At 42.6% G+C, this 23,117-nt stretch overlaps 1 protein-coding gene across 1 annotated transcript in view; it reads right to left on the bottom strand.

Moving 5' to 3' along the window:
- LOC111049930 (dynamin-like 120 kDa protein, mitochondrial) overlaps positions 1-23,117 on the bottom strand; it is a 39,391-nt gene that overhangs the window by 7,190 nt on the left and 9,084 nt on the right. The window contains 12 exon segments of the mRNA XM_039423034.1: positions 1,119-1,256; positions 1,979-2,098; positions 2,474-2,671; positions 2,673-2,689; positions 4,027-4,214; positions 5,244-5,402; positions 5,783-5,928; positions 6,984-7,214; positions 8,483-8,611; positions 9,179-9,317; positions 9,800-9,963; positions 11,547-11,701. Coding sequence (XP_039278968.1) covers positions 1,119-1,256; positions 1,979-2,098; positions 2,474-2,671; positions 2,673-2,689; positions 4,027-4,214; positions 5,244-5,402; positions 5,783-5,928; positions 6,984-7,214; positions 8,483-8,611; positions 9,179-9,317; positions 9,800-9,963; positions 11,547-11,701 — 1,784 coding nt within the window.

The following is a 23,117-nucleotide window of genomic DNA, read 5'->3' as shown; positions in this document are numbered from 1 at the left end:
TTACTTGAAGACTTTTATAATAATCAATTGGAAGTGGAGTGATGTAATTTTATTTATTTCAGTCAATATTCTTGTAGTGCCCACTTCACTCTGCATTTTTCAATTTGCATGAATTCTCATTTGATTCCCATCACACTTCATCCAGGCTTTGGACAGAGAAGACAAACAATACTCCCCACAATAACAATACTTCACTATCACACCCTCTCTCACACACACATTCACTTTCTCTCTTAATAGCCACCCTTAGTACAAAGTGGCAACAGTGTTGGTAGAGACGGGTCGTGGTGTCAAGAGCAAGCTTTGACCTTGAGGGACCCATTTTCGTTTGGCCAACTATAACCAGGCGGTGCTAGCAGACTGTAACGCTCCTGACCACTAGCAACCCGGCCTCCTTTACCTCATTCAAATCCAAAATATCCAAACACTTAAACCAATACCTGTTTTCCTAACAGACTGACTGGATAACTAATCCTATCCTAGTTGAGATAGCTAAAGCTTCATCCACGTCTGATTTGCATGAAATTACTGATCCCTGTCAACGCGGCCAATAAATTGTCGGTAAATGTGAATATCGTCAATTACATAGTAATATACGTTTTTGTAAAGTCTGTCTTAGTACTGAAACTCCAATTAGTTCAAGTTATAATTCCTCAAGTATCCGCACTAAGTGTGCATATTTTATTGGATGAAACTATTAAATTATAGTGCAATTAAATTTAAATTCAATAAAATCACTTTTTGCTATTAAAGAGAACGACTAGCAGTCAGATTTTTTACAATAAATGAATGAATCACTGACATGGAAATTGAAGAATTCAATACAATCCACCAATCGTATTTTAGTATTATTACAACTAAGAAAAAAAAAAAAAAAAACAAAGTTAGAAATTAAAGGTTACGCAGTATAGTAGAAACAAAGTTATTGATACAAAAGCAATTGAAATACTGTAATAGAATAATATATGTTACAATTGCAATTTTCGGTTAATCGGCTGATAAACTATAGAAAACATGTTAATTAAAATAATATAGAAGGAGAACTAAAAATAACTTCTTGACAGTTCCTATTACGAATTAAGCAATATTAGATTGAGATCCTGGATACTTTCACTCACCCTATTCGAATAGAGAATTTTTTCTAGTTCACTTTTCACAGCCGATTTTTTGTTTTGATCCTCAGTTGAATACTTCCAATACAGCCACTTTTCCCTCGTTCCAGGTCCAACCATTTCATGTAATCTCTCATTCACAGCCTTTAAACACAACAGTTCATATTAATGTGATTGTGACTCAGTGTGAATTATATTAAATTGTTCACCAAAGAGACACACATATTGCAGAAAGGCTTGACAAAGTATTGATTTGAAAAAATGTAAATATGATTCAAATTTAATAGTTTTAATACCCAATAACAAACACCAGTTACATGGTAGAAAATAAAAACATAGACACATAGGTATGAGGTTATAAGTTTTGAAAGCATCTTCCATAAGTTTACATTTTTGTTGGTGAATCGAACATCTATAACTGGATTTGCTTGGAAATCTAAAAGACCTCAAGAAATCTACATAATACACAAAATATTAGTTAACGTTTCACTTCAAATACATTCTACATTTTCATTCAATAATGTTATTTTTTAAAATGACTTTATTTTCACCAACAGCTCAATTGATTTGCAGATTAAACAATATTATTTTTAAAGTGCAATTCTATAAACAAAAACTATCAGTTCAATATTTTAAGCAACCTCTTCTAACAACAAGATACATAAACATTGAATTTTTCACCAATATTACAATATTATCATGAATATAAATATAAAATAAAATTTGCAGACCTAGTTTATAGTCATTATTTGTTATGGATTCATTCATTATAGTAGAATAGAAAAATTTAAATGTATCGTAAATTTTCAACACAATTATTGGTCATGGAGATAATAGAAATAAATTGATAATTATAATTCAATTACCTTCAATTCATCTTTAACGCTATTTTCTAAGAACGTAACTGCATTTTTCCATTGGTGTTTATCTCGGATACAACGGTCTTCCAATATATTCAACTGCATCACCCTAAGTACATTATTCGCCTAGGGAATTAGAACAAAATAAGTATTAGACGCATATTTATATGAAAAACACAATACAAAGTAGCCTTCAGTTAGTTTTAAGAGGAGATACAACGCATAAGATGGAGAAATCCTGGGAAAACTATATCACTGAGTATGAAGTGAGAAGTAAGAAAACTAAATCACTGAGAATGGAGAACAGATACAATTTTAAAACGTTATCATGTAAAATGAGATAGTAGTAAGTGTTCAATTGTTATCCCACTGGGGAGGTATCACAATAATAAATCATGCTTTCAGTATCTCATATATCTTTTCTGTAAACACAGTTCAAAATTTAAGTTATTTCAAAGCCGGACTTGATGCATGATAGACGCAACATATTTTAGGATTTACCTTATCCTCCCAAACATGTTTTTTGACGGCATCTTCAAGAACAGACTTTTTCAATTCATCGAAAATGTTGTCATGGTTCTTGTCATTCATGCCGCGCTGAGTGAATTTGGTGAATTCCTCCTTGAGAACTTGCCAGCCGGCATCCACAGAGTCCTTGGGCAGTTTCTCATTTGCCCACTGCCGCAATTTAATATCCACATTTTGTATTGAACATTTCTGCAAAACAACGCAATTGAGTAATGAAAATAAACAAAAAGTGGAATACATTGAATGGTAAAATTAAAATACATACTCCATTTTAGCATAAAATTTAGTAATTAGTAAAATCAGATAGAAAGTAATTATATGATTGAGAATACTGCACTAAAACAGAAATACTACAAGCTGAATTGAAATTATTTGTTTGGAATTGAGAGTTACTTCTATCCTTGTAAAGATTTTTTTATAGAAAGAGAAAAATACACAGTATTAATATTAACAAGTGCAACTATTAGTTGATTAATTTAGCATTATTACTTTAAACTACAATCGTTCACTACCCATTTAAAGCATTTCAATAAATCAGTAGAGCAATTTTACTTGAAAATTTTACAGAATGGTCAAAAAAGGAATAATAAAATTTTTAATAGCCTCTAATTGAGTTTTCAAGGAATAAGAATGACAAGCTCCAATTCTCATTTTACAACCGAAGCTTCACAAAAATTAAATTACTCATTCAAAAATAATGGAAATCAAGTTGACTCAAGGATTTATACTTCGAATAATTAGTTTTATACTTATTCATTATACTTATTTACTTACTTATTATACTTTACTTTATATTAAAGTAGAGTAGTATTAAATTAAAGTACTTTATCTTTATATTATACTTATTTATTGATTTATACTTCAAATTATTCATGTTTTTACCACTCTCGGTCAATTATGATACGTAGATTATATTCATTATTATTAAAATATTAAACCAATTTATTGGGTGTATTTCGTTTAGTCCAGGTGTTCGATTACACCAGGTGGTCTAAACGAAACCTGGTCTAATCGAGACACAGGACCTGGTGTAATCAAACTTCTGGGTTAATCGAAGCATTCCGTATCGTTTAGCCTATGTCTCGATTTGACCAGGTCCTGTGCCTCGATTAGACCAGGTATCGTTTACACCTGGTGTAATCGAAACACTGGGTTAATCGAGAAGGAATGCTTCGATTAACCCAGTAGTTCGATTACACCAGGTCCTGTAACTCGAAGACCAGGTTTCGTTAAGACCACCAGGTGTAATCGAACTACTGGGTTAATCGAAGCATTCCATCTCGTTTAGCCGAGGTGTGCGTTTAGACCAGGTTTTCAGCTTCATTGTAGAACAGGACCTGGTGTAAACGAAACCTGGTCTAATCGAGACACTCCCAATTTATTAGAGTTAATCGAATCAATTCATTATTTGGTCGATACGAACAAATTATCAATATTGAAAGCTTTGAAAAAACGGAAGGCGTATCGTATTTGAACTATCTAATGTTTGACAAACATTGAAACATAAGTCTGTAGAATTTACTCACTCATATCATTTGCTTGGGCAGAGCTGAGGTAGATATGTTCGAAGACATATGATGACACTTTTTCCCATATCTTATTGATGAGGAGTTCTTCCCACTGCTTAACGGACACTTCACTCAAGTTGACAATCTCATCTAATATTTCGCTTCTTGCTTTTTCGAAAAGCTCATCTCTATCCAACTCTCGTAACCTGCAAATTGCATTTTACTGGTTGAAATACAGAAAGAAGACTTCAGTTAAAGATGTATAGAAACATGTTCAGCTGAAAGACTGCTCAAAAATTTGAATTGAAATAGTTACTTGTGTTTCTAGGTTGTGAAGTGTATCTTTTTCTCCATAAGGCAAATGACAATCGCCCTGAAGGTGAAAAAGTACTTCCTAAGTACTCTCTTAATACACACAAAATGTTTCCTACACCTATTTTTATAACAATATATTAAATTATTCATTCCTAAGAGCTTACTCATAGTCTAACTCCTAAAGATAAGTTTTCACATGTTCGCAGCTAGCAAAAGTGTGAAAAATTCCATAAGAATCGATGGAATTCTTTCTCAGTCAGCGGCCTCGGTAAACGAGAACGTACCTCAAAGATAACCTGCAATTAGACTTCCAATCTCCAATCGCTAACCTCAGCCCTTAGTCCTCCTTGGATGCGTAAACTTGAAGAGATTCCCCCGTAAACTTGAGATTTCAACTTGATGAGGTTACTTTTAGTCCTTAGAAAGTGAAGTGAGTACTTTATTCCTTATGAAGGGTAAAGAAGTTCTCAAGTATTCTGTACTATACAGTAAAGTATGACTTTATAAAGGAAAACTGAATTTTCGTTTTTCTATCAAATGTAAAGTTATTTTTGCAAGAAGTGTAAATAAATATTTATTTATTTATCAAATTGTATAAAAATACTTAACATGAGGAAAGGCACAACAGGCTCATGCCCAAAACTGTTCCATTTCCAATTTATGCTATACTGTCCAAATCAAAATGTTGGTTTTGTCACTTTCACTCTTCAAAATACAATTTACGCTCTTCGGTACTCAGATAAACGAGCAAATTTTGAATCAAATAGATACTATTAAAGTCTAGAATCAAAAAATCTAGAACAGTAACTTGATAATTATTCAAGAAGACTAAATTTTGAATGAAACTAGAAATTTATGAGCTAAAAACTTCACACTTTACAGAAAACCACAGCTACAGATATTATATATTCGGTAAATACCTGGGAAAGTTGTTCTTCCATTCAGTTTCAAGATTGAATCGGGTGGCTTTGAACGAGTCAGCTTGTTGTTCAACTGTTTCTTTCACCATTTTCCAGAACCGGTCCGCTACAGCTCTACTCAAATTACGGGTCGTCACTTGAGAGGTGATCGATAAATTCCTGAAATTCAAACGAGTATCACCTGAGTGAATGTTATTTTTTGAAACAAAAAGACTTTGAAATTGTATTTCATCATTTCACATGCATGTTTTGATAAAGTGTTGGCACTATTTTGAAGCAAGACCTTCTTCCGATGCAGAAAAAATTATGGTGTAAATTATGGTGTATTATAGTGTAAATTTAAATCAAATTGATTAGAATACGTTTTCAAAATTTATTAATTGTGATATTGCTCCTTGGATTTTGTTCTTACAAACTAGATGGAGTTCAGATTGAATAAAAATACAGTAATCTACCCAACAAATTGAAAATATACTCATTACTAAATTGATATTGTTACAACCATAATGTGCAACATTGATTTGAACGAAAATACTCACTGGAATAATTTGGACTTTCTGAAAAAGTCTTCCTCATATTCTTGTATAGATTGGATGGAATCATCCTTGCGCCCCCTTCCGGTAACAACAGCAAAATAACCAAGAGCTTTCATGGGGAACAACTCACCAGCTAGAATTTTCTTCACCTAGAAGAATTGAAATATTTTGTAGATTATTACCGTGGAATTCATCTCAGTTTATTGAAGTTTTATAATCTATAACATTATTCATCAGATTATTTTATAAAGAAATAGAATCACACAAATTATATTGATCGGTTCATAGTAGCTTATTATCACAATATTCATCTCAATTTATTGAAGTTATAAACTACAACATTATTCATCAAATTATTTTAAAAAGAAATAGAATTATTATGCAAATGACATTGCTCGGTTCTTAGCCAACATAGTCATGTCCAACATTCTTTTTGGATTTTTTAGTCCATCACACTTATACAAGTTGGCTTTTTTTATATTATTTGATAAGAATAAGAAGAATGATTTTTATTCATTTAGTGCATACAAACAATGCTATCGGAAACGTCAAATTATACATTATAAATACATTATAATAGAATAAAAGTTTCATTCCATTCAGGACACAAACAATGCTATTGGAAACCTCTATTTAAGGTTTCCTCCATATACGTCAATAAAACAATAATACCAAGAGTAAAATAATCCAACGTACATAATACATCATTTAAATATAAACACATAAAAATATAAAGTTAGAGAGTACAGAGTACTATTAAGTATTGTTTCCAAAAAATAATTCTCTATTGGCAGCTGGAGGAAATCAGAAAGTGAGTATAGTGGGTACTGTAAGAGAAGGTTTTCGAGTTTTTGTCGGAATACTGTTAAAGGCAAGTTTCTGGCTGAGTCTGGCAGAATATTGAAAAGTTTCAAGGATACATGATTAGGACTAGTTAATACTTTTTTCAGTCTTGTGTAAGGTACATCTATTTTGATGAAAGTGAATACAAAAAACAGATGCCCTATTTGACAAAAATGCATGAACCAGAATGAATTTGAAAATTTGTATATTATTTTGATATTCAGCCAGCAAAGATCTATTAATGTATTTACATCTCATGTTAAATGTGGTAATGATTTCAAAGTTCACTTTTCCGTGTAGCAATCTACTTGTAAGAAACTGATCTCAATGGATAGAAAAATTTCAATCAGCGTCAACTCACTCTTTCAGGTTTGGCGAGATTTTCTTCGGCGAGATCAACTTTTGTGAGAACAAATATTGTGCGCTTGCCTTGAGGATCCACCTGGGACACTAGATCGGTCACATTGGACCTTTCGGCGTCTACTGAGCCGTCTTGAATGCACAGGATGATGGCATTGGGATTCGCCATGTACAGCTGGGTCATCTTCTTGATGGCATCACCAGTGTCGCTAGCCATATCTCTAGTTACAGTCTGAGGATATAAAATAGAAATGAGCACAACAAATAATAACATTTAAATAGACGATGGCATATCAATAAGACATCGATATATTGTTAGTGACAGATAGATAAATGTCTTTTATTTCCACTTTATAGCATTATAAAAAGTGATGTGGGTGAAGTTGAGGCAATAAGAGCCCCCTCTTCTACTTAACCCACAATGACAGAGAGACAGAAAGTTACTACTTCTCAATCTACTTAATTTTACTGTAATGCAACATTTATCACTTGTCCAAAGTGATTAAAAATTTAAAAGGGACACATTCTTTTTCTATAAAAGAATTAATCTGTATTCGCACATAACAGTGACATTGAACCGTGAAAGTATAATTCCCACCAGTTCTATTTGTACTATTCCCGGCCATGCGAGTATGAATAATCACATTAAAATTAATGGGAACTATATTTTCACTGTTCACTGTCACTGTTGTGTACAAATCCAGCTTCAAGTGCTTAAAAATTACGGTTCACAATAATGATTAATAAGATATCTTTTATTCAGTGAACTCTTTGCCGTCTCCATAACTAAAAACACCTGTCTCAAGTGCAAGTTATTTACTGAGATGGAATACAGAAGATTATTTAATTCTACAGAAGATACACAGAATGTTGCTTGAACCAAAAAAACTTTACCAGTAAAAGCTAAATAGTAAATCGGCATTCTCTAGCGCCCTGGATTCTTGAGCCAGTTTTTCCGCAAAATCGCAGAATAATAGAAATCTGGCTTTTATTACACTCATCTCAAACACAATTATTGAAATAACAAATTAATTAGCTCAAGTTCAATATCAAATAAGTCTATTATCAACCTGTTTATTACATTATCTTAGTTATATGACCGAGATCTAGCCATAATATTCATTTGACAAGAAATATGACAAAATAATGGAAATTACTGAGATATTGCAATCATTCAAATGCCAATGAATTAATAATTATTATTAAAAGAAAATCCAAATTAAATTTAAATGCTGTAAATCACTTCGAAGAATTCTGCTACTGCAAATATTGACAACAGGGTAAACAGGGCAGGCTTATTTGGATTTTCGTTCAATAATAATGACCAAATAGTGTTAAACTTAAAATTACAAATATAAGCATGAATTTGTTCATAGATGTTCATCATTAAACTATGCCAGAGTAAAAGACAAAAAATTGATTAAATCAACTCGAATGTTAACTCAATTGATATTTTATAGACTAGTAAAACCTTATTTAATGTAATCAAATTATACCTACACTAATTATTCCAGGAAGGTCAACTAGAACCATTCTTTGCAGACCTGGTCCTTTAACGGTCATGGATATAACATCATTTGAAACAGTTTTTCCAGTTCTTATAACGCTTCTCATCATCCGTTGCTCTACCTAAAACAATTTATACTTCAAAAATGAATGCTTTATGTATCAAAACCTATAAGCTATCCATGATAAAATCCTGCAAGACTAAGCGAGCTATAACAAGCTACATAATTCCAATTCTGATACAAATAAACATAAAACAATCAATGAAAAGTAGATATTGGCTAAAACTCGAAGATTTCCATCATTTTTATAATTCAGTCAATTTGTGGAGACTTGAGATACTGTCAAAAATATCTCACGAGACAATATTTCAAGTCTCTTCAATTATGGAAAAGTTCCATAAAATCAATATTCACTCTACAAACGTTATCAGTCAATTTGTATTTTGAGTCATATTGATTTTTCTACCTAATAGACATTTACATTTTTGATTCCAGCTTGTTATAATTTGAAAAATGTTTTAAATTCCAATCTAAATAAGCCGAAAAATGAACTTGAAAATTCGAGAAGTTATACATTTACATTCGAATTGGGGATTCAAAAAGATTAATTCAGAAAATGAATAATTCGGAACTACTAAAATCTTGAAAATCTTTAAAAAAAAGTTTTACAACATAATTCATAGTATACCTGATTTCGCAGTTCTTGCAAATCGCTTTCTTTGGTGAGATCATATTCGCGATCACTATCCCTGAATTGTGCAATATGGTAAGGGCCCTCACTCAGAGTTACTTTGACCGGCGCCCTTGTCATCATTTCACCAGCACCTCTGAAAAACAAAATTATGAAACATATTATAAACTGAATAAAATCCTAAAAACTCAGTTACAAAATAAAATAAAGCATACATGTCAAAGAAGAGATATTACATTTTCTATTACAAGTGAAAGTGATATTGTAAATTATTCTCAGTGATGGGCAGTAGACAGCATTAGGGACGGATGTGGATTTGTTTCTTTAAAATGCTTTCAAAAAGACTCTCAGATTGTTTATACCATACCTAAAACCGTAGTACATACATTCTAGGTCTCAAGTAGGTAGTCATTATACTTGAAAAAAAAACTGAAGACCTAGTTAGTTTACATAAGTATAAATGATAAGTAGTGTTAAATTAAATTAGTAAAAGAGTAACTATAGATTTTTCCATGCACAGTAAATGATGAATGCTATTGACCAGTTGTTTGGAAATATCCTTATAAAATTGCCAATTTTTCTAATATGTGAAAAAAATGAATGTTATTAAAGATTTACCTCGGAAATATCCTGGCCATTGCAATCATTTCCAAGACGGACGTTTTGCCAGCACTTTGGTCTCCAACTACAACCACTCTAGGGAGGTGATCCTGAGCTTGATAATTCGCATCATAACCACTCAGTTCATCCAACACTTCCGAATACATGTCAATCAGTGATCTCTGAAAAATATATATTGCGAGAATCAGAGTTGTTGAATAGGCCTACATGTGTCGAAACATCAACTGGATTTGTTTTAGTTTTCTAATGCAGTACTTTATATAAAAAAAAACAGTATAAAAGTAAAACACTCGCAAACTCATTTTCTAGTACAGGGTAGGTTAGTTTGGGAGTTTTAACGAATAATTTTTTTAAAGTTGCATTTTTTAGGATAAGTGTTTTTGTTAAAATTACCCTTATAGCCCAAGTAACACGTTCCAAAACTTCAACTTGATCTGTTTACGTTTTCTAAAGCAGTAATTTATAAAAAATACATAAAAGTACAGCACTCACAAACCTATTTGCAAGTTTCAAGAAGTCATTGTTTGGTTAAAAAAAGCGGTGGACATAATATATCGATGAGTATTGTTGATGTAGTTTGAAGTGGGAGAAAATCCTCAACTGGGTCTAATAACTGCACAAAAAATACAAAATACTGATGGAAAAGTATCACAACTTCCTGAAAAGGACTGTGATAGGAAGGAAAAGGAAAATATTTTGAAAGACTTGGTATTATGTTATCATTACAAAGAAAATGTTTATTTATTTATGAATGCAATATTACCGATCATATTTCCTCTTCTTCCCAATCCTGACCAATTCCCGTACTTATTTTCCCCCTCACTTACATTTTCAAGAAGTTTAATTTTCTATTTTGTATACATTATTTTTATTGATACAGGTACCTGGTGAAAAACCTTGCATGGTTTAGTGTGACCATTCTATGTTTTTGCCCATAAAGAGTTTGACATTTGATTCATAGAAGGGAGTTTCAAAATGTTCTTCGAGGTTACGAAAATTCATTACAAATAACTATTCCACTTACAATAATGGAACAAATACTGTAGGAAAGAGCAATTCAAACAGTTTTTTCCACAGGTACTGGGCAGTTAGTTGACCGTTTGCCCGCTAGGTGTAGACAGTAGAGAAAAGTGGCTGCCAGAATGGTAGCGAGGAGTCGTTTTGTGTCTTGGAATTTCACTCGTCAAAGTCGGTAATTACTGTGCAACGTGCGTTTCGGTTGAAATTTCATAAGGATCCACATAGTGTCAGTTCAATTCGTGCATGGTACGAACAATTCGGCGAAACTGGTTGCTTGTGCAAGCGGAAATGAACTGGTTGTCCATCAACCTCAGATGCGGGTCTGAGGAAGACCAACATCATTTTCTGTGCCACCAAGATCACCAGACCTCACGCCATGTGACTTCTTTCTCTTGGGTTATGTGAAAGACAAGGTCTCCACCCCATCAATCCCGAACGATATCGCTGAGCTGAAGGATCGCATAATCAATGCGGTCAACTCTATCGAAAGAGACATGTTAGGGCGTGTTTGGCAAGAGCTAGACTTTTGTGTTGACGTATGCCGTATCACCAAAGGAGCACACATTGGACATTTATCTCGTATATTCAAATAACTTGTTTTTTGAATCCCTGCAGATGCACATACAACTTTCATTTAGGTGAGTGAAATAGCCTTCCTGTAGGAATTTTTGTAACCCCGAAGAACATTTTGAAACTCCCTGTATAAATATAAGTGAATACTCACTTGAGCTTCCTTCTTGGGTGTGTCTCCCAGAGCTCTTTTCAATAGTAAATTTTGTCGAAGCTGTTTATTTTCTTTCTCCAGTTTCATCAGTTCAAACTCATACTTGAGTTGCATGTCAGTGAGCTGCTTTTTCAATTCGTTTATTTTGTCTTCAGCTGGAAACATACAGAGCGTAATAGGAGATTGCAAGTTTCGTCAACTTTTGGTTATTCACAAAGTTAGTTATATTCTGAATAAAATAAGTTGAGACTTGAGCTTCCATCCGCCCAAATCTGTTGTCGGAATGTGTGGAATTGAGAATTTCTCACTGAAGCCCATTTATATTCAATGTGACAACGCTGCATCTATTAGCGCCATCAGTATTGTCACATTCAAGGTATCCAATTATATGGGCTTGCATGAGAAAGTCGCAATTTCACACAATTTGGCAACACCAATATTTTGTCAAGTATCTACTTATTTTACTCTGTCACGATGTATATCGTAACTAGAGAAAGGCATTGAATTTAGGGCTCAATTATTCGACGCTCGGCTATCTTTCATAGAATCTGAGGGGTCAACGTTCAAGCCAGCCACTGGCCTACCGCTCAGCGTTGCTGCGCATCCTCTCTCCCCTCCCTCTCGGTCACCGAGGGAGGCTCGAGAAAGGCCAGCAAGAGGCAGTCGAGTTCGGAGAGCCAAGTCGAGCGGTCGAGAGAGGTGAGAAGGAAGCAGCGAGCAGCTAGCAACGTCACAGTACACCAGTACTACGTGAAATCCGATTTCTTCAGCGACCGGGAGTTGTGTCGAGGCTAAAGTTGATTAGCCTCTCACACAGTGAACTCCACTGCTCTACACTCGTTTGGGGCGAGTGTTAAACGACACTTAACCTGTTCGGACGACGGGTTGCCAGTTTCGACCAACGACAACACGTCAGGTTTGGTCGAAACCTGACTCCCCATTGGTAGGCCACCAGTGGGGCATCGAGGCGGGATCGCAAGAGGACGTCTGGGAAGGCCAGGAAAAGCCTTTCCCGCAACTCCGCGGCCGATCCGGACCCCAGGAAGACAGCTGGTGCCCGGCCAGTAGGACTTAGGAAAGTCCAGAGTGCTGGCCGCCGCAGCGCACTAGTCCAGTGCGGGATCGCAAGAGGACGTCTGGGAAGGCCAGGAAAAGCCTTTCCCGCAACTCCGCGGACGATCCGGACCCCAGGAGGACAGCTAGTGCCCGGCCAGTAGGACTTAGGAAAGTCCAGAGTGCTGGCCGCCGCAGCGCGCTGGTCCAGTGCGGGATCGCAAGAGGACGTCTAGGAAGGCCAGGAAAAGCCTTTCCCGCAACTCCGCGGACGATCCGGACCCCAGGAGGACAGCTGGTGCCCGGCCAGTAGGACTAGGAAAGTCCAGAGTGCTGGCCGCCGCAGCGCGCTGGTCCAGTGCGGGATCGCAAGAGGACGTCTGGGAAGGCCAGGAAAAGCCTTTCCCGCAACTCCGCGGCCGATCCGGACCCCAGGAGGACAGCTGGTGCCCGGCCAGTAGGACTTAGGAAAGTCCAGAGTGCTGGCCGCCGCAGCGCACTAGTCCAGTGCGGGATCGCAAGAGGACGTCTGGGAAGGCCAGGAAAAGCCTTTCCCGCAACTCCGCGGCCGATCCGGACCCCAGGAGGACAGCTGGTGCCCGGCCAGTAGGACTTAGGAAAGTCCAGAGTGCTGGCCGCCGCAGCGCACTAGTCCAGTGCGGGATCGCAAGAGGACGTCTGGGAAGGCCAGGAAAAGCCTTTCCCGCAACTCCGCGGCCGATCCGGACCCCAGGAGGACAGCTGGTGCCCGGCAAGTAGGACTTAGGAAAGTCCAGAGTGCTGGCCGCCGCAGCGCACTAGTCCAGTGCGGGATCGCAAGAGGACGTCTGGGAAGGCCAGGAAAAGCCTTTCCCGCAACTCCGCGGCCGATCCGGACCCCAGGAGGACAGCTGGTGCCCGGCAAGTAGGACTTAGGAAAGTCCAGAGTGCTGGCCGCCGCAGCGCACTAGTCCAGTGCGGGATCGCAAGAGGACGTCTGGGAAGGCCAGGAAAAGCCTTTCCCGCAACTCCGCGGCCGATCCGGACCCCAGGAGGACAGCTGGTGCCCGGCCAGTAGGACTTAGGAAAGTCCAGAGTGCTGGCCGCCGCAGCGCACTAGTCCAGTGCGGGATCGCACGAGGACGTCTGGGAAGGCCAGGAAAAGCCTTTCCCGCAACTCCGCGGCCGATCCGGACCCCAGGAGGACAGCTGGTGCCCGGCAAGTAGGACTTAGGAAAGTCCAGAGTGCTGGCCGCCGCAGCGCACTAGTCCAGTGCGGGATCGCAAGAGGACGTCTGGGAAGGCCAGGAAAAGCCTTTCCCGCAACTCCGCGGCCGATCCGGACCCCAGGAGGACAGCTAGTGCCCGGCAAGTAGGACTTAGGAAAGTCCAGAGTACTGGCCGCCGCAGCGCACTAGTCCAGCGCGGGATCGCAAGGGGACGTCCGGGAAGGTGAGGAAAAGCCTTTCCCGCAACTCCGCGGCCGATCCGGACCCCAGGAGGACAGCTGGTGCCCGGCAAGTAGGACTTAGGAAAGTCCAGAGTGCTGGCCGCCGCAGCGCACTAGTCCAGTGCGGGATCGCAAGAGGACATCCGGGAAGGTGTGGAAAAGCCTTTCCCGCAACTCCGCGGCCGATCCGGACCCCAGGAGGACAGCTGGTGCCCGGCAAGTAGGACTTAGGAAAGTCCAGAGTGCTGGCCGCCGCAGCGCACTAGTCCAGTGCGGGATCGCAAGAGGACATCCGGGAAGGTGTGGAAAAGCCTTTCCCGCAACTCCGCGGCCGATCCGGACCCCAGGAGGACAGCTGGTGCCCGGCAAGTAGGACTTAGGAAAGTCCAGAGTGCTGGCCGCCGCAGCGCACTAGTCCAGTGCGGGATCGCAAGAGGACATCCGGGAAGGTGTGGAAAAGCCTTTCCCGCAACTCCGCGGCCGATCCGGACCCCAGGAGGACAGCTGGTGCCCGACAAGTAGGACTTAGAGAAGTCCAGAGCGCGAGCCGCCGCAGCGCACTGACCAGTGCGGAAGCGAAAGAGGACCTCTGGGAAGGCCAGGGAAGGCCTTTACCAGAGCTCCGCGACCAACCCGGACCCCGGGAGGACACCCGGTGCCCAAGGACTAAGACTTAGTCCCGACACGAAGCCCTTTCTCACGACTAACACTGCAAGGTTCCTATTCCCTTCATTCCGCGACCAACCCTGTTTGGCAGTGCGAAAGCACGGCCCCTCTTTCCTAAAAGAGGGAAACATTTCTCCAAAGCACTCACAACCCTGTTTCAACCCCCAACCCGAGCGAGGGTGGTTGACGGACGCCCCACCAAGACTCCCGTCCCCTGCCGCGGCCCTCCCCAGTCGCCGACTGAGTTTAGCCGGCCCAGAGCGACACTGGGAACTCTGATAGAGATAGGTGTGGGCAAAAATCTACTCAGAAGATTGGCACACGAACGTGGGGCCCAAGGCAGGAGGAGTAAAACAGCAATGAGTGCAGAAGAGAAATGTAATCGCGCCGGAGAAGACCAGGAGGCGCGAGAGGATAACAGCGATCCAGGAGTGTCCTGGATTTACAAACTCCACCGGAATGAAGCAGTGGATCTAGCAGCATCAGCAGGGCTACCTACAACAGGTACCATGGCAGAGCTCAGGAGAGCTCTTGTCGAAAACCACCGGAGGACAATGGTGGAGGCCGCCGGTCTAAACAGGATCGGTGGCGGAGCTGGCACAGGTCAGGAAGAGGAAGGAGCTGCAGCTTTGTGGCCACCAGTCGCGGAGGCCACTGCATGTTCCAGACTGGAAGAAATACCCAAGGAGACGTCTCCAGAGTTTGATGGCGACTCCAGCAACTCCTGGGTGTACAGAGTGCACGATCAGGGCTTGATTGATCTACTACTCGACTCAGTGCTGACAGATGGCACAAGTACGAGCCTGAGGAGGGCTCTACTGGAGCAACGACAGCGGATTGTTGCGATGCTCCCCGTTCTGGATAATGGGGAGGAGGCGCTTCGTCGAGGAGCGCGAAGGCCAGCACCAGTTAGCGAGGAGGCAGAGCCTGCACTGGTGAGGCCGGAGATGCCGGAGAGGCATAATAACATGCCTAGGCATGTGTTGAGGTCACCTACCAGGTCAGCGGTGCCTGCTACATCCTGTATGGACCCGGGTGCCGTGTGTGACAAGGTTCGAGGGTGGCGGCTCTCATATGATGGGAGTGGAGATGCTCCAAGTTTTATGGAGCGGCTCGAGGAGCTGCAACAAGCATATGGCTTGTCTGGCAGACAGTTATTTCCAGCGCTACCTGAAATGTTAGCGGGGAAATGTTCCTTATGGATGAGGAATAGGAGAGAACAGTGGAGACACTGGGACGATTTCCTGAGAGACTTTCGGTCTCGTTACTATCCACCTACTTATGTGGAGGATCTTGAGAATGAAATTCTCGACAGGCGGCAGAAAGAAGGCGAGCTCATAGACGACTATGTTGAGGAGCTGCTAACGCTGATGAGGAGAAGAGGTGGTTTTTCAGAGAGTAGCCAGGTACAGAGATTGTACAAAAATCTTTTGCCACGCTACAAGCTCTACATCAGGGAGGCTGAAGTGTACGCCACCGACGACTTGCTACACTTAGCGAGGCAATATGAACGAATTAAGTTCGAGGAAAAGAGTGCTCAACAGAGACAACGAGCTGTGAAGCAGGAGGAGGTGAGGAAGCAGACCAAGCCTCGACAGGAGACGACTACTACACAGCGCCGGAGTGAACAACCTCCAGAAGGCCCCGTATGCTGGCAGTGCAAGAAGGTGGGACACTGGAGATCAGAGTGTCCGGAGGTTTCACTCTGCTCAAAGTGCGGGAAGCCACGACCAAATTGTTCCTGTGAGAGAGAGCAGAAGAAGACTTCTGATAAAACAGCTGGGGTTAAAACAACGCTTCAAATCCAGCTAGAGCCAGAGCTCCAGGATGACAACCGTCTCTTCACTACAGTGAAAATAGGAGACAGACAGTATAGTGCTCTTCTCGACACCGGAGCAGAGTCCAACTATATTAGCTATAAAGCTTTTAATAGTTTGGAAGCAGTGGAACGAGGGCCTGTGCAGCGCGGCGCTGTTATGGCTAACGGAGCGGCTGCACGTCTGCGAGGTGGTGTTATAACCAACCTGAAAATCGGCAGAATATCCCTTTCAACAACACTCACAATAATGGATGGGCTTTCTTCAGATATCCTGCTTGGTATGGAGTTTCTCCGTGAGCACCGGGTGAAAATAGACCCCTATTCCCGGTCAGTGGAATGGGATCCTCATCTCGTCAAAAAGCACCTTGGAGACGATATTTCCACTCCAAAAGTGGGAAAAGGAGCTGTCAACTTGAGGCTGGCTACTGTTAAAACCCAGCCTGACATAGGGAGGTCAAGGAAGCCACCTGTAATTATTCCTGTGAAGAAGCAGGAGAAGGAGAAATTTCCTCAAGTCCAGAAACACGTAGGAGCCGTGTGGAAGACTGGAAAAGAGGAATTTATTTCTCAGAAAATTTCTCCAGCCCGTGGAAAGTTCATTTGCTGGCACTGTAAACGAGCTGGGCACTGGAGGTTCAACTGTCCGGAAAAACTGTACCGGAGGCGGAAGAAGGAGGATCATTTTCAGCAAGGAGCTGGAGATAATCGTCGAGCAGTGCAGTCTAGAAGACTGCCGGTGCTGGAAACTACACTCAAAGTAGTTTCAGATATTGGAGACGAGAATTATAATGCCAACCGGTATTATAATTGGAAAAGGAGGACAAGGAAGGTGAACTCTGGACAGCTAGTCAACAGGAAGGAGTGTCACCTGTCCTCGGGTGCTAATCAGCTTGCCGCGAAGTTAGCGCCGGAATTTTCTGGCCATATGAGGTCGAGGAAATGTTGAGTGCCGGTAGGAGGTTTACTGTGCACGAGAAGGGCACCAAGCTCCAGCCACACCTGCCCGAAGATGAGGAAGAGGATGGTGATGGAGCAGTTGCGGAAAAGGTGGACGGAATTCGAGCGGATGGACAGCAGGAGGCCGAGCGAGTCTATAGAGGGTCGCTGCCTATCCGAAGGATGGGATACCGGAGAGGTGTCACGCGCCGCCAATAAGGAGGTAAGAGGCGAGAAGGGGTGAATAACATAAAGAGTTCAATCATATCACAGCTTTAGAGCTATTTTTGATTCATAAATTATACCATTTAAAATGAGGAAATTAAATTTTGTTGTCAAAGACAAAATTGCATAGAAATTGAAGAAAATTAATTCAGAATTATTAGCACGAATTTATTAGCCGAATTTTGAAAATTAATAGCATTAGCACGATTCCGAAAATAATGGAAATATTAAAAGGCTGACATATTATTGTTATTGAAAGAAATTGGTCAATAGTTTTTTAAAAGGAAACAGCATATTCCGTTTAATTTTTCTCATGAAATAGAGTTCTACTTAAACTAAATGGCAACTCAACCATTACAGTTTAATTGATATAATCAGTCATAAAGCAATGGCTGAATTAGACGGAAAAGATATTATTGACAAATTAATGCATTTCTTTCGATCTGAAGGCAATCTCAATAATTTCATTTTGAAATTTATTATGATGTGACCAAGCAAGGGGAATCAAGAAAATTTTCTACAGTCTATGACTAGTTAATAACAGCCAATGTCGATTCCAACTAGACTTAATTTTCTTAATCGGTATATTACCGATGTTGTTGTAACCAGGTACAGGTTAACAAACAAAACTTGCAGTAGCTTGTTTTCTACTTGCCATAAATAGTTGATGGCGAAATGAGTGGATAGAGAATATTAGAAAATATTATAGATCAGTATGATCTGGCCAATATTTTAACCATGAGGTAATGGTTATAATAATTGAAATCATTTAATGAAGCTGGTGGTAATTGCTTTAATCCGTGTAAAGTGTTACGGTACAGTTAATTAACAGACGTTATTATACTGTGGGATAAAAGTGAATTACGTTGCAATTAATTATTCATGTGGAATGAATAAATTGCGTTTGATTGTGAGTCGAGATGTACTACAATCGGGGATTATTAGCTTCAGATTATGATAAAAATTTTCTAATATTTCACTTGAAAATAAAGTCGGAGGACTTACTATAAATTGGAATAAAATAATTATTATTTCAATTCGAATTAATTCTATGTTGGATCGAGAAGTTACTTGTGCTGTGCAGATAAGATAAACATTATCTCAACTGGCTAACTGCTATCGCCAAGCTTCTAGTCTGTAGAAGAGAATTACTTCTCCTTTTCAATAACAATTTATAAAATAGAATTCATGTGAATTCTAGTTTTTCCAGATATTCTACTGTTATTGAGTCAGTCTGTGTTTGATCGTGCTATTGTTAGTTTTGGAATTAGATCACGTCTCGAGAGTGAATCTAATTTTTACTCAGCCTACCATCATGAGTTTATTGACGGTGCATTAATTCATTCAATTATTACTATTTGTGCTGATTGTTGTGATTATTTTTCGGAAAATCAATATTTGCTGAGTGTGAATTAATTAACAGCTGTTGTGTCATTATACACACCTTGTGTGAGTAATTACTTTGAAAAAGTAAATTGAGATTTATTTCGGGGTGAAATAAGTCTTGAAGTGAGAAAGAGAGATTGAGCATTAAATGTTCACTGATTGTGAATTAATTAGCAGATGTTATCTGTTATAATAAACACACTGTCATTTATATTCAATGGAAGGTTACTTTGCATAAGTAAATCATGTGATTGATTTCATTATTGAAATGAACAGTGAGAAGTGGAATATTGAGTTGAAATTTATAGTTTCGATTTTATTATTGTGATATAGTGAGAAGGCTGTGATCCTCATAACAGATCGAAAATGAATTATTATTTCGACCACATTTAATTGTGATATAAAATCGAAATATGTGGTGTAACATCACAACTAGTGGCTTCATGTCAACCATATAATTCAGTATTCCTCATCATATTATCATCTCTCATATTTTATTGTGAACAATAAGTTGCTGATACACTGAACTAACTGAGAGTATCCATCACTCTGACACTTGGTAATTTTCCTGGACTCCAATTCGCCTCTATCAACTTCTGCCTCCTGTGAAGTGGTACATTGTTGTGTATCACGTTTCTTCTTGAGGATGGGGACTGCAACTTGAGTCTACTTCCTCGACGAGCTCCTGGAATTATTGGAGCTGTATCTCAGCTGACTATTGCTGAGACCACGACGAGTTCCTGGTCGTGTTGGAGATTCATTCCAGCTGTCTGATGCTGGAAGTTAGGCAGTGTGAAAACACGGCCATGCAGGGCGAAAGCCCGGCCATGCAGTGCGCAAGCACGGCGAAGCAAGGCAGTGTGAAAACACGGCCATGCAGGGCGAAAGCCCGGCACATGCAGTGCGCAAGCACGGCGAAGCAAGGCAGTGTGAAAACACGGCCATGCAGGGCGAAAGCCCGGCACATGCAGTGCGCAAGCACGGCGAAGCAAGGCAGTGTGAAAACACGGCCATGCAGGGCGAAAGCCCGGCACATGCAGTGCGCAAGCACGGCGAAGCAAGGCAGTGTGAAAACACGGCCATGCAGGGCGAAAGCCCGGCACATGCAGTGCGCAAGCACGGCGAAGCAAGGCAGTGTGAAAAACGGCCATGCAGGGCGAAAGCCCGGCCATGCAGTGCGCAAGCACGGCGAAGCAAGGCAGTGTGAAAACACGGCCATGCAGGGCGAAAGCCCGGCACATGCAGTGCGCAAGCACGGCGAAGCAAGGCAGTGTGAAAACACGGCCATGCAGGGCGAAAGCCGGCACATGCAGTGCGCAAGCACGCGAAGCAAGGCAGTGTGAAAACACGGCCATGCAGGGCGAAAGCCCGGCACATGCAGTGCGCAAGCACGGCGAAGCAAGGCAGTGTGAAAACACGGCCATGCAGGGCGAAAGCCCGGCACATGCAGTGCGCAAGCACGGCGAAGCAGGCAGTGTGAAAACACGGCCATGCAGGGCGAAAGCCGGCACATGCAGTGCGCAAGCACGGCGAGCAAGGCAGTGTGAAAACACGGCCATGCAGGGCGAAAGCCCGGCACATGCAGTGCGCAAGCACCGCGTCCTTATTTTTGCAGTGCGAGAGCACGGCGACTCATTGCAGTGCGGAAGCACGGCGTTTCCCTTGCAATATTATTTGGGTTCCCAGAACCTGTCTGAGGTGTTGTTCACCTCGTTTTTTGTGTTACCCGCCCCTCCTGGCAGTGCGAGAGCACCGCGATTCTCATCTGCAGTGCGGAAGCACGGCGTCCTCGGCAGTGTGGAAACACGGCAACTCTGCAGTGCGGAGCACGGCGTCCTTTTCGCGATGCGAAAGCATAGCGTTCCTGGCAGTGTGGAAACACGGCGCCCCGGGCAGTGCGGAAGCACGGCGTTCCTTTTGCAGTGCGCAAGCACCGCGTCCTTATTTTTGCAGTGCGAGAGCACGGCGACTCATTGCAGTGCGGAAGCACGGCGTTTCCCTTGCAATGTTATTTAGGTTCTCAGAACCTGTCTGAGGTGTTGTTCACCTCGTTTTTTTTGTGTGTTACCCGCCCTTCCTGGCAGTGCGAGAGCACCGCGACTCTCATCTGCAGTGCGGAAGCACGGCGGCCTCTTGCAGTGTGCAAACACGGCGTCCCCCATTGCAGTGCGGAAGCACGGCGGTCCTTTGCAGTGCGAAAGCACGGCGTTTCTTGCAGTGCGAAAGCACGGCGTCCCCCATCGCAGTGCGGAAGCACGGCGGCCTCTTGCAGTGTGCAAACACGGCGGTCTCTTGCAGTGTGCGAACACGGCGTCTCAACGCAGTGCGAAAGCACGGCGCAGATCTTCAAGATCTTCTCTGAAGCTAGGCCTAGGATCTGGCCGGGTAGCTTGCTCATTTCTTCGGATGGTGCCGACGCATCACCACCGGTTGGCGAGGAACCAACCTGGCGCCCAGTTTATGTTCGGTCTGCGTTGACCGGCGGAGAGGCGGCAGAATGTACTCAGGCATTTGGGACCTTCTGTCTGCCGTTTACCCCTTCCATCCTCACCCCCCCCTCTCCTCCCCCTCTCTTTTCCCCCCCCCTTCCCTTAGTAGGAACAGTGTGTCACGATGTATATCGTAACTAGAGAAAGGCATTGAATTTAGGGCTCAATTATTCGACGCTCGGCTATCTTTCATAGAATCTGAGGGGTCAACGTTCAAGCCAGCCACTGGCCTACCGCTCAGCGTTGCTGCGCATCCTCTCTCCCCTCCCTCTCGGTCACCGAGGAGGCTCGAGAAAGGCCAGCAAGAGGCAGTCGAGTTCGGAGAGCCAAGTCGAGCGGTCGAGAGAGGTGAGAAGGAAGCAGCGAGCAGCTAGCAACGTCACAGTACACCAGTACTACGTGAAATCCGATTTCTTCAGCGACCGGGAGTTGTGTCGAGGCTAAAGTTGATTAGCCTCTCACACAGTGAACTCCACTGCTCTACACTCGTTTGGGGCGAGTGTTAAACGACACTTAACCTGTTCGGACGACGGGTTGCCAGTTTCGACCAACGACAACACGTCAGGTTTGGTCGAAACCTGACTCCCCATTGGTAGGCCACCAGTGGGGCATCGAGGCGGGATCGCAAGAGGACGTCTGGGAAGGCCAGGAAAAGCCTTTCCCGCAACTCCGCGGCCGATCCGGACCCCAGGAGGACAGCTGGTGCCCAGCAAGTAGGACTTAGGAAAGTCCAGAGTGCTGGCCGCCGCAGCGCACTAGTCCAGTGCGGGATCGCAAGAGGACGTCTGGGAAGGCCAGGAAAAGCCTTTCCCGCAACTCCGCGGCCGATCCGGACCCCAGGAGGACAGCTGGGCCCGGCCAGTAGGACTTAGGAAAGTCCAGAGTGCTGGCCGCCGCAGCGCACTAGTCCAGTGCGGGATCGCACGAGGACGTCTGGGAAGGCCAGGAAAAGCCTTTCCCGCAACTCCGCGGCCGATCCGGACCCCAGGAGGACAGCTGGTGCCCGGCAAGTAGGACTTAGGAAAGTCCAGAGTGCTGGCCGCCGCAGCGCACTAGTCCAGTGCGGGATCGCAAGAGGACGTCTGGGAAGGCCAGGAAAAGCCTTTCCCGCTACTCCGCGGCCGATCCGGACCCCAGGAGGACAGCTAGTGCCCGGCAAGTAGGACTTAGGAAAGTCCAGAGTACTGGCCGCCGCAGCGCACTAGTCCAGCGCGGGATCGCAAGGGGACGTCCGGGAAGGTGAGGAAAAGCCTTTCCCGCAACTCCGCGGCCGATCCGGACCCCAGGAGGACAGCTGGTGCCCGGCAAGTAGGACTTAGGAAGTCCAGAGTGCTGGCCGCCGCAGCGCACTAGTCCAGTGCGGGATCGCAAGAGGACATCCGGGAAGGTGTGGAAAAGCCTTTCCCGCAACTCCGCGGCCGATCCGGACCCCAGGAGGACAGCTGGTGCCCGGCAAGTAGGACTTAGGAAAGTCCAGAGTGCTGGCCGCCGCAGCGCACTAGTCCAGTGCGGGATCGCAAGAGGACATCCGGGAAGGTGTGGAAAAGCCTTTCCCGCAACTCCGCGGC

The sequence above is a fragment of the Nilaparvata lugens genome, chromosome 3, assembly GCF_014356525.2.
Source record: "Nilaparvata lugens isolate BPH chromosome 3, ASM1435652v1, whole genome shotgun sequence".
In the NCBI taxonomy this organism is placed as follows: domain Eukaryota; kingdom Metazoa; phylum Arthropoda; class Insecta; order Hemiptera; family Delphacidae; genus Nilaparvata; species Nilaparvata lugens.
This window is presented reverse-complemented; position numbering and strand designations above follow the sequence as displayed.